General features: G+C 40.6%; 1 protein-coding gene across 2 annotated transcripts in view; it reads right to left on the reverse strand.

The window, feature by feature from the left end:
* The window catches only part of PRKG1 (protein kinase cGMP-dependent 1), a 523,150-nt gene that overhangs the window by 317,707 nt on the left and 192,961 nt on the right, over positions 1-12,482 (reverse strand). For both annotated transcript variants that reach the window (XM_062001370.1, XM_062001369.1), the window contains exon 3: positions 3,201-3,314. In XM_062001370.1, the coding sequence (XP_061857354.1) occupies positions 3,201-3,314 (114 nt within the window). The remainder of the gene's footprint in view (positions 1-3,200; positions 3,315-12,482) is intronic.

A 12,482-nucleotide genomic window follows, 5' to 3' on the forward strand; every position in this document is an offset into this window, starting at 1 on the left:
GCAGAAGAAGGTGCATAATTATCATAATTTTACGATGCCAGTTGGAAGGGAACAGATCATAACAGTAAATGTAGATGCCTCTTTCTCAAAGAAAAGTAACTGAGTGCAGTTATAGTGGTGATTTTACTACTGCCTCCAATTTAACCAGGAAAAAAGGATTTGGCAACACTAAGTGCCAAGTGGCAATCTGGATGTTTGCTCAAGACTTAAGTGAAAATGCAGGTAAACAGCAAAACTGATAGTAAAAACTACTGCCAGTATTCTTTCCTGTTGGAGTCACTAGTACAAACAGATTTAAAGTGACCACAGGAACAGATTCATCATGCAGGATTATATGACACAGTGCTCATGGTGTAGGAGTACCAGGGGCCTTTCAGCTCTGTATTTTTAAGGGGAACTGAACAAGAATCATTCCCTCAATTTCTTTTCTAGGATTCAACCATCTCCTCTCTTTCTCTGCTCTCTCCAAATTTCAATATCTGTATTTATCACAGAAACCTGCAACTTATCTGAATTCATCACCATCAATCCCTGGAAACCTTTAATTGGCAAAAAAAAAAACAGGCTATACATAGATAATGCACCTAGGGGCAGGAAGGTATGGGGAGGAGAGGGTACATCAATGCCTGCTTCCTGTCCCACCGTTTCTGCTGGTTCCTGTCATAGTTTGACATGACAGCCTTTTCTGGTAAGGGGGAATGGTCTGTAAAGATGGCTCCTGTAAGAAGTTGCTCATAACTCTCCCCAGCTCTGAGCCAGACCCACTTCTGGGGCTGAGCCAATTAGACACCTCCACGATCACTTTTTTAAAAAGAAGACAGAAGAGAAGGGCTCTTCCTGTTCCTTTCTTCTTCTGTCCTTTCTTCTTTTCCAGCTGGTGGTGCTGCAAGGAGTGGGAAGAGTGAGAGAAACGACCATGCGGACTCCAAGGTCAGTGAGGAAAGAGAGGAGGAGGTGTGCTGGAGCAGAGACTCCCCTGCATTCTACAGGGAGGACTGGTGAAGCTGAGATTTGTTTGCATTTTGCTAAAGACCCTGCATCAGCAGTAGAGATGCATTTTGATAATGACCTACGGCAGAGACTCATTTTGCTAGAAACCCAAAATCAGGGCAGAGACTCATTTTGCTAAGAACCCTGAGCCGGGGCAGTGACTCATTTTGTTAAAGGCCCCAAACCAGAGGCAGTGATTATGGCTGGAGAAGGCCATGTCCCATGGAAGGGACACAATATTCACAGAAGCTGTAACTGTGGGGAGGAGCCCACAACTCTTATGCCCAGAAGAGGCCATGTCCCGAGGGAGTGACCCTGTATCTGCAGAAACTGCAACCTGGCAAAGAACCCACACCAGAGATATTCACTAAGGACTGTGTCCCGTGTGAGGAACCCTGTATCGGCAGAAGCCGCAGCTGCTGGGAAGAGCCCACACCAGAGAAGTTCATTAAGGACGGTGTCCTGGGGGAGGGACCTTGGAGTAGGGGAAGAATGCCAGGAGTCGTCCTCATCTGAGAAGGGAGAAGCGGCAGAGCCCATCTGTGAAAGACTGACCACATCCCCCATTCCTTGCCTCCCCCTGAGCCATTGAGGGAGTAGGACGTAGAGCTATGGGGAGCAGTGAGCTAGGAAGGGAGATCTTAAAGTGCTGGCTGTAATTTTCTCATCATCCTACTCCCTTTTTGCTTTTGTTCTGTTCTGTTTCCTGTAGGTAAGCTTTCCCACTTTCCTCTCTAAGTCGAGTACTGGAGTCTGTTTTGCCCAGAACCGTAATTGGCAGTGAGCTCTCCCTGCCCTTGTCTCAATCCACAACAACCTTGCTTATCTTTTTCCTCCCATTTTGCTGGGGCCTCTGCCATCCTAACGAGGATCGGGATGAATGGGGGCACCAAGTGAGGGACTGTCATGGTGCTTCTTTACTAGCAGGGCCAAACCACGGCAGTTCCTCAGTGGGTTAGGGAGAAGGAGATGAAACACCTCATAGAAGAGCAGGTCATCACAGTGTTTGAAGTAGGCTGGAGGTCACAGGGGCTGGGGCTGTCCCTCTTGAGCTAGGCATGACTTGTTCAAGGTGCATACTTGCCACATTGTTTGATTAATCCAAAGCATTTGCTAATAATTTGGATTACTTCAAAGTATAAACTTTGCTGCTGCTGAGCTATCTATATATTGTGGCTGAGGATTTACCTACAATAAACAATACTTGTAAAAAGGCAAGGATTGTCTGGATGAAAATAGTTCTTTAAAATCAAGAATAGTATGTTCTTAAAAAAAAAAAATCTCTTTTCCTGTTTTTTTTTTTCATTTCTGTCCATTTGTTCTCTTTTTTCTTTTTGAAGCAAAATTAGGTACTTCTAAATGCCTTTCTTCTGAAGAGGACACACGTGTCTCATTATTTTGGTACCACTTGTTTGTCTTTGTATTATTCTATCCTATCTGTACCTTTCTAACTTCTCCCCTACAGCATCTCTAAACCACAAAAGTATTTATCAACTATTTATAAAACCTCTCTGCTTAAGATGTCACAATAAACTTTTATCCTTAAGATCAAGGAGCACTGTGATATCATATATTCCAAATCTCAACTATTAATCTGAATTTGAACGAAAACATATTTATGTTGTAATAGAAATGTGATTTTTCCTCTACTTATTGTGCAAACCAGGCTTCTACCCAGAACATTCATAAAAGAAACCAGATTAGAGAAGCGCTGAAGATTTTGAGCAGGGGATTGGTGCCATCCAAGTTTTTTTCCTGATTTCATTTTTACCCCAAATGGGGGAAAAACAATTATTTGTCCAGAAAAAATATGTAAGTTTAAGTCAGTGAGTTTCCTTTGAAGACTTACATGGGTCAGATATGGTCTTCTAAGTAATAGCCATATGTATCATGAGATTAACCAGGAATCATAAGGAAAGCTGTGGTATTAGCTACAGGCTCCTCTGCATAAGGTAGCATTAACCGTGCTGTATTAACATCATACGTTCTCTACTTGAACAAACCTGAGCAAAAGAATCCAGTGAAGCACTTCTTTTACATCTTCCCACTCACAGTGGCTAAATTACATACTATAATCCACACCTGGAAGAGTTTAATTAGTTAAGTGGAATATCTAACAGAGGCTGTAACTCCAAAGAAGAGGTGAGAAGAATACTACTTCCCAATGAAATCCTGGGTCATTCAACACAGAAGTTCAAAAATTAACTTACTTTTTACAGTTGCTGTTCGAGTGCAGTTGTAGAGGATGGCTAACTCCCCAAATACTTTGCCAGGTCCCATGGTGCACAGCTTCACACCTTCTTTTGTCACTTCAACCTTCCCATCTGTGGGGGAAAAAAAAACCCAAAACATTTTAAAAAGAAAATCAAGTTCTTGCAGCCTAAAATTTTAAGACATATTCAGTTATACTGTAAATTAAACCACTAGAGTCCTACAAATTGAAAACCAATTAAATGTATTATGAAGGACAGCAAAAACTCAGAAAAAGGTTAAAACCAGCTGTTGGATATATAAGCTTTCAACACTTGAATTTTCTTAGTGGAGTATCTGTACAGTCAGAAAATACTAGTACTTTAAGCTCAATGTGAACTTTTATGTTTCATGTACTACACTTTCAGGTGACATTTTCTCCAATTTTTGTGTTAAAAAGGGAAAAGATCTAGGTCTTTAACAACACACTTGAAAACGACGGAGTAATTTTCTTCATTTTCACTGAGAAACTAATCCCCGAGAACATTCATTCATGAATAACATAGCTATTATCAAAATGAAAATTACTTTGACCCATGGCCATTATTTAATTCGCATCCCACCATACCTTTCTTTTCTGAACATTTCATCTTATGAGAGCAAGTGTACTTTATCTGCTTACCAATACCATGCCGAGAGAAGACACGTAAGCAGGATTTAAAAGCAAGGCTTGAATGGAAAGAAAATAGCTCAAGGCCAGTCTGGGGGTTTCAAAAGATATAGAATCATCATCATCATCAAATGGTCTAGGTTGGAAAGGACCTTAAAGATTACCTTAAAGTTCCAACTTCCCTGTTGTGGGCAGAGACACCTTCCACTAGACCAGGTTTTTCCACACCCCATCCAACATGGCCTTGAGCACTGCCAGGGATGGGGCAGCCCACAACTTCTCTGGGCAACCTGTGCCAGTCCCTCACCACCCTTGCAGGGAAGAACTTCCTCCTAATATCTTATCTAAATCTCCCTTCTTTCAGTTTGAAACCCTTACTTCTTGCCCATGCCCTCAAAAAAAGTCTCTCTCCAGCTTCCTTGTTGGCCCCTTTAGATACTAAACCTACATTCAACTATAGGGTCTCCATGGAGCCTTGTCTTCTTCAGGCTGAACAATCCCAACTCTCTCAGTCTGTTTTCCTAGGAGACATCTGAGAAACAAGAGCTAGAAGAAGGGAAGGAAATAAAGACATCCACCACCCTGTGCACACAGAAGTCATGCCATGGCGAGAAGCAGAGTACACCCATGGGCGGCATTACAGAGTTATGGCACTTACAACTAGCATTTCATCAGTAACAAATAAAGAGCAAGAAAGAAAACTGATAATTTCAGATGTTATCAGTCACTAAAAAGCCTCCTCTCATACCAAATTTGGAAGCAGATTTTTAAGGGATCCTGCTACATCGCTCCCTAGGGCATCACTGACTTCTTTTTATGCATCTATACACAGCAAGAGGGAAGGTCAGTGTTTACTGGCTCTTCCTCACCTCATAGCTATCTGCACCTTGTATGTTAGACACCAAACTGCGCCTTGAATGCTTGCAAAAATAGAAAATGGAAATTCATTTGACAGAGGGAATGCAGAGGTGCTTACAAGAAAGCAAGACGACCATCACAAAAAGAAGCTTGTCCTCTCAACAACACAGTCCTGTCAGACCTATGTATCTGCGTGTACATTTGCACGGCTATCCCCAAAATACCTCTTGAAGCAAGAATGATTCCAACCTAGCCATGCTACTCTACCAAAACAACATAATAACAAGGAATGCAAACTTTGAGGACTCAGAAACAGGTTTAGACACCATATCCCTACTAGACACATAATAAGGTAACAAAAATGGAGTAGAAAACTTCAAATATTTCCACAGCAAAATAAAGAAAGAGGGTAATAGTATGTAACAGTGCCGTGGTTTAGGCCCAGCCAGGCACAAGGCCCACGCAGCTGCTCACTCACTCTCTTTCTCCCTCACCATCACTTGTGGCAGAATGGGGAAGAGAAAAGGTCCTGAGGACTCATGAAGATCCCCAAGGACAGAGAAGACTCAATCACTAACTACAGTCCTGAGCAAAAGAGGAGAGCTCAACTTGGGGAAGAAAATAAAACTAATCTACCACCAACCAAAAGCATAATGAACAGAAAACACAGTATGGCACAATGATGGAAAACACGACTAGCCCTTTCATCTACCACCTTCTCACTCTTCCCCTCTTCCTGCACTTACACAGTCCATCCTGGTATCTCTACCTCCCCCCTCAGTGGCACAGGGGGTAGGGAATAGAGGTGCAGTCAGTCCCTCACCAATGGTAAGAGACTATGTGAGGAGGCGGCCATGGTGCAGACCATGCCACAGAGAGGACCCACAGGAGAGGCAGAAAGGAGCTGCAGCTTTTGGGATAAATGCACATTGGAGCAGCCCATGCAGGGCTGCCATGTGTGTGAGGTACCCCACAGACTTGGAGGGAGGACTGGTGCAGAGCCCACCTGCCCTGAGGAGAGACAAAGGGCAGAAGCTATCAGGAAGAGACTGACTGAAACCCCCACTCCCTGCCCCCCTGGACTGTTCATGGAGAGAGGAGGTAAAAACACCAAGATCAGGACTCTGAGCCCAGGAAGAGAGGAGGAGTGGGGAGAAGGTGGTCTTAAAGGGCTGGTTGGACTCTTCATCATTGTACCACTCTGTGTTGTTTTATTTTGGTTATGTTTGGGGGTTTATGGTTATGCTTTAGTTGGTGTTGCATTAAATTATTTTCTGTTTTCTTCCCCAAGCCCAGTAGCCTGGTCTGTTTTGTCCTGGACCTTAAGTGGCAATTAAGCTCTCCCTGCCCTTTAGCAACCCTCAGGTCTTTGGTACTTGAGACCAATTGTAGTCTTTCATTCCGTGATGGACCTAAACCATTACAATTACTAGTAAGCAAGTGTGTGTGTATATATATCTATTATGCTATTACGAAATTACTACCAGAAAATAAGTATGTATTTCAATTTTAAGAGCAAGTCTCTAAAATTGTCACTAGTACAGCAGCAAATATGCTCCTATAAGTACACATACACTTAGTTATAAGGAAAAGAAAATTACATTTGCTTTGGTAGATGCTGGTCAGTTACAGTGGTCTGGGGCACAGAGTTCTGCAGCTGCCATCATGGCAAGAAGAAATACTTAGGATGGCAAGGTGTAAATGCAAACGAAGCATAAGGATATGCATATTACATTGAGTATTAATACTGGCCATTGATACTGCAGTGTTAGAACCTATTAAAGGTCTGCAATGAATGCACTCTCCTACATTCACACAGTAAAGCAATCAAGAAACATAAAAATACATAATCAAGTACTTCAGAGCTAATAAATTCCCCTAATAATTAAATTAGAGGTTGTTGATTTATTGTTAGCTTCAAACAAACCCCAATTCTATTCCTTGTAAAGGCTACCTTCCCTTTACAAGTCAATTTATTTTTATCATTATTTTTTATAAATAAAAATATTTATTTATAAAAATATAATCTGGAACATTAAATACCTAACAATAAAGTCCAGACTGAACTAAATTCACTTCTTGTGGAAATAAAGGTTAAAAAAACCTAGCTAAAAAACAGAAGGGATTTTACCCCTTTTCTTTTTCTAGTGGGTAGCCTTTGCAGTACAGCTTTCAATATAGGAAATAAATTGCTTTCTTTGATGTATCAAGCAGATAAAGAAACCTAAAGAAGTGCAATATGATATTGATCAATTAAAGAAGATAAATTTGCAATTTGGTTTGACATCTCCATGAAACAAATACTAAATGATGCAAGTGATGCTTTACTTGAGGCAAGAAGAAAAGACTGGAAAATGTTGCATTTCTGCTAAAACATTGAGCATTATTGAATTTGACATTGATATTTAATTTACAGCTGAGTTGATTTTGTGGAGCTTTAGCTACACTCAAACTATGCATTTTTTATGTTAGCTGTGAGAAACTATTTCATATTTATGGAAAACAATGAAAGTTATTTTTTACACAGACGAGTATAAAATAAACAAAAAATCTTTTTACCTTTGCTAATAGAGGCTATCATCTGCTCAATGAGTCACTTCATTAATGGTCCTGTGAGCAGTGAAATGGGCCTTTGCCATATCATGTCAGTGGATTTGACACACACTTTCAGAAAGGCAGGTTTTATGAATCAATTCTCAAAGGGTTCCATCCATTTGGCTTTCTCAAAATGAACATCAGAAGGTGACCAGTGTGAGGATACAGAGGAGAACATGCCTCCAGAAGCAGCCAGCTTGCTCCAAACAGAAACAGCTGCCCAAAATCAGTTTAACCATACCTAACTCAAAATATTTTGGGTTTGGCAGATGCTCAGGAGTCTCAATTATATAGGAGGCTTTTTGGTACTTTTTCCAGGCTCTGTCATTTGAATCACACCTTACTTTTGGCAAAAGAAATTTTTATGCTAGCAATTTTCTACCCTCACTCCTAGTATTCAAAGACCAGCCATCTTCCCCTTTTATCCTCATTTATTTTTTCCCAGTGATCATGCTGGACAGTAAGAGCTAAAGCCTTATCCTCATTCCTTTGCACAGATTTTTATGTAAACACCGTTCATCTAAGCATAAAATTTCTGCAGTCAAATGCTTTAGCTCTTTTCCATCCATTTTTTAACTTGTCAACCAGAACTCATAACTTTTCTTAGCAGCTTGCAAACTAGCTGAGGAAATGGAAAATTATTTGTGGTAGGTGCAGCTAAATTCATCCACTCTTGCTGCCCCACAATATGTTCATGGAATGCACTGTTTGCACTATTATTCATGCTTAAGTGCACTGCTCAGCTCCAACAGATGAAACTCCTCCAAATGGTGAGCAGAAGCCTTGTAGTAAGCATGGTGTTCCTCTTGGTCAGCTACAAGCAAGTCCAGGCTGCTACCAGCAAAGCAATGCTTTGAGAAAAGGAGCATCTTATAAAAAGCGCAGCCTCAAATCACCAGGATGGTCCTTCACCCTGCTGCCAATGGCAGCTCTGAAACAGTTAAGTTTTGCAGTTTTATACATACAGCTTTTGGTTGTGACTCAAGACAGCTTGAAAACTGGAGGCAGTCTGCAAGATATCAGGAAGATGCACTAAGTTTTTGTGAAGTGAAGCGAAGCTTTTCCTATGAAATTCAAGAGTGAACAGCTTCCCTTGCTGCCCTGGTCCCCACAATGCATTCCCAGAGCTGTGGGACACTCAGCCAGAGCTATGCTTTTGCAAATTAAACTCTGTATATTAATTACATTGTAGTTTCAAATTTAATTGCAGGGCAATTAAAATTTTAATTGCTAAGTGGCTAGTTGACATCAGAGCCAGTTTTGTTGATATTTTTGTTTCAAAACACAGACTGATATGGTCTGCACTGTTCATGAAGCTGTGCCCAAGCCACTATATGTCTTAAATGTAGAGTATTAAATTTCCTAATGATGAACATTAACAATATTAAAGGTGAATCCATTACTAGTTTTTTTCTGAAATGCTTTCTTTCATAGGCCTCATGTTTGTGGTGCCAGCCTAGTTTGTAGCATCGCTATGCCATGCTCAAGCAATGTAGTAAAATTAAAAACACAGGTTTCAGTGGGCTGGGTCAAACCCTGAGTTTGGATTTCAGGAATGACAGAAAAAAATCCTGGGAAATAGTCTTCAAATGGAAAATGCACTTACAAGAATTTGCTCTGACAAGTTATTGCTCTTACAACTACTCTGTAACTGTCCCAGGATGCAAAGTTAAATATATGGATCATTGTAAACACAGAAAAGTAAAAGTACATATGAGAGACACATATGAAGAAAGCAGGATTAATTTTGTCCTGTATACTAACACCAGCAAAGAATACTAGCAGTCTTTGTTTTGATGAGGACATTTGGTGCTTTGTCACTTTGGATTCATCCAATTAAACATTAAATAACATCTTTGGCTGCACTACATCCATGTTTCTCAAATAGATCAAATGATAAACTAAATTGCACTAATGTGACTCAATCAGTAGGATATTTTTTTCTCCCAATAATTAAATGGTCATTTTCTTTTTTCCGGGAGCAGAAGAAAACAAATTAAGTTGACTTGAGGAATTTTTCAGCCTGTGTGTAACTTATATAATGGGAAAAACTCTTGCAGTGTGCTACTGGCTCTCCCTTTCTGCTCCCAGCTTAGAGTCATGGATAGAAAGCCGTTTGCTATTTCAAGTCAAAGTCTTCCATGACTCACAAGCCCAAAACGGCCCTAGATTTTTCTTAAAGATACAGGAATATTTGAGAGAATATCTAAGGTGCATTTCTATACAGCATGAGATCTCAATAACACACACTTTCTTCTGTCATCCAGTAAAGACTTTAAGATCAGGAATGGGGCAGTGACATTTCTAGCTTGTATTCCTCTATTTCTCCTCCTAAACAGGAGATATTTGGATGTCCTAATTCTTTATTTTCAATTGTATATCCTAGAGATGCCTTTGAGACATGGGTTAGAGTAACCGGTTTTATCATTATTCACATTATTGGTCTCTTTTCAGATCTTAGACCCTTACGGGGAAAAAACAAAAAGGCAAGTTCTCCTGGGAGAACACTTCCGTGCAAGGTAACATTCTTACAAAAAGCCCTAACGTAAGCTTTTTGCTTGTTAGATAAAATCTAAGAAGAGTAAAGTAAATGGAACAAGACATGAAGGGTTATGAATCTTCAAATCTGATGGTGTAACCAGTGAAACTATGACAAGTCCCTTCATCCACTGCAGTACACTTTTCTTTATTGGAACAAACTTATTTCATCTCCTATAAAATACTCTTGGAGAGACTTGATGGTCCACTGAGACAATTTCTCCCAAGACTGCGCATATAATCTGGTTTAGGAGGGGATTTCCAGTGCCAAAGTTTGTTTAGGATAGTTAAGCAAATGGGACATAGAGCAGTCTCTCTGTCGCCAGCAGAAACCCATGTTGAGATATCCACAACAGATGTCCAAAAACCAGTAAGTATCTACCACCTGCTAGCAAGGTAGGAGGAGTTTTATTGTGTCTTTTCAAAAATGGTATGCTATGACTACTTTTTAATGTTGGCTTTTAGGGTTTTGAAACTGGGCTTGAAACCATAAATCAACCTGTACTATCTCAGCAGCCCAAAGCAGAGAGTAGCAGTAACAATTCTTGGATTTGAATCAAGACTTCCTCTAGAGAAAGGATTACTAGATATGAGCAGATGTGCAACTGAGTTTCTATCCCATTTGCAGAAATGTTTTGAAAAACAGAGAATGGAAGTAGAGAAGGTGATCACCAAAATCTGTAACAGCAGCCTAGGGGCAAAGAAGATCTTGGAGGATTGAGAACATCTGAAAATACTATCAAGAAACTTCCTCTTAGCTTTAAAGGCAGAATTTAAAACCTAGATGAGAAGAAGGTAGGGAAGTGAAGTACAAGGTGTACCCAGCAGATGATGGAATAGGTATGTAGAGCAATGAAAAACATCAAAGTGTGGCAGGGCAGAAGGAAAATAACTGAGTTCAGTTGGTGGAAGAGAACTTGAGAAGCAAACACAAATAGTAAATCCCAACTTGGATGGCATGGCATGGAACATGCAACACCGCATGGCATGGAAACATGCACAGCAGCAAACAAGGTTGTTGCACTGAAAAGCCATGCTGCAGACTGCCTAACAGAACACAAGATCTGCCAGAAGCAATTCAAACCAAGATTTCACCTTCAGAGAAATAAAAGGGATAGACTATCAACATTTTAACACTTCAGATTTATTTCAAGTGTCTCTACAGGTTATAGTTAAACCCTCTTAAACATCTTCACATGAAACACACTTCTTGCAAAGCACACTGCTACCATTGGCAATGACAAGAGGAGGAAATAGTTACTGTCTGGCTTGCTAATTGATTATCCCAGAAGAAATAGTCTTCCTGTGCAGAGACAGTAATTCTCAACTATTTTCTCTTGTGACCTTCACAAATAAACTCTGCAGCTGAAGGAAATTAAATAGGTACCTTCCACCATCAGTCAGGTGGCTTCTCTCTGTGGGAGTATCTATAACTTGGGGTTTCCACTCCCAAGTGGATATGCATATCCTCAAATATGAAACATTTAAATATATACACTTCTATATCCACACGTACGTATATCCTCTTTCCAAGCTTAAATTCCAAGTTCTTTATAACTGTAATGTACATGTACAGGTAAATCAATAGGTGTCCTCCAGAACTCCCTTCCAACCTCAGTGATTCTATGACTCTGTAAATTATTTCTGATTACAGAATCACAGAATCTCAAGGGCTGGAAGGAGCCCTAAAAGATCATCCAGTCCAACTCCCCTGCCAGAGCAGGACCTCTTGGAGTAGGTCACACAGGAACTCACCCAGGCGGGTTCTGAATAGCTCCAGAGAAGGAGACTCCACAATTCATCTGGCCAGCCCATCTCAGTGCTCCTTCACCTTCACGGTGAAGAAACTCTTCCTTGTGTTTTTTTGGAACCTTTTGTGTTCCAGCTTATACCCATTGCCCCGTGTCTTATCATTGGACAGCACTGAGAACAGCCTGGCTCCATCCTCCTGACATCCACGTTTTACATGTCTGTAAATATTAATGAGATCACCCCTCAGTCTCCTCCAAGTTAAAGAGCCCCAGCTCCCCCGGCCTTTCATCATAATGGAGATGCTCCACTCCATCATCTTTGTGGCCCTGCGCTGAACTCTCTCCAGCAGCTCCCTGTCCTTCTTGAACTGAGGGGACCAGAACTGGACATAATATTCCAGATGTGGTCTCACGAGGGCAGAGTAAAGGGGGAGGAGAGCTTCTCTTGACCTAATGCCCACAATCCTTCTAATACACCCCAGGATGCCATCAGCCTTCTTGGTCACAAAGGCACATTACTGTTGTAAGATTTGCTTCAGTCTAAAGACGTGCACATAAGATTTTGCAACTTACATTGGCAAGCAGTATATACTGAGTTTGTTTGCAATGGGGCTGTAAGTTCATATTAAAATCTGTATGATGATGAAAAAAAGCTGCTAGAGAAACCTCTTAAAATAGGGTGTGAGCTGTCAAAGAAAGACAACAAGGACTCAAGGAGACAGCTATCAAGCAGACAGAGAATATGAAAAAAGGTAATTAAAGTCAAACCAATTTTTTTTTCTTACGCACAACATTCCTGAAGATTATTCTAGTGTTTAAAAAACAATTAAATAATGAAGACGCAAGAATGCAGTTAGCACAGATAGGAAATGTTTTTCTAGAAGATATTT

The sequence above is a fragment of the Colius striatus genome, chromosome 8, assembly GCF_028858725.1.
Source record: "Colius striatus isolate bColStr4 chromosome 8, bColStr4.1.hap1, whole genome shotgun sequence".
In the NCBI taxonomy this organism is placed as follows: domain Eukaryota; kingdom Metazoa; phylum Chordata; class Aves; order Coliiformes; family Coliidae; genus Colius; species Colius striatus.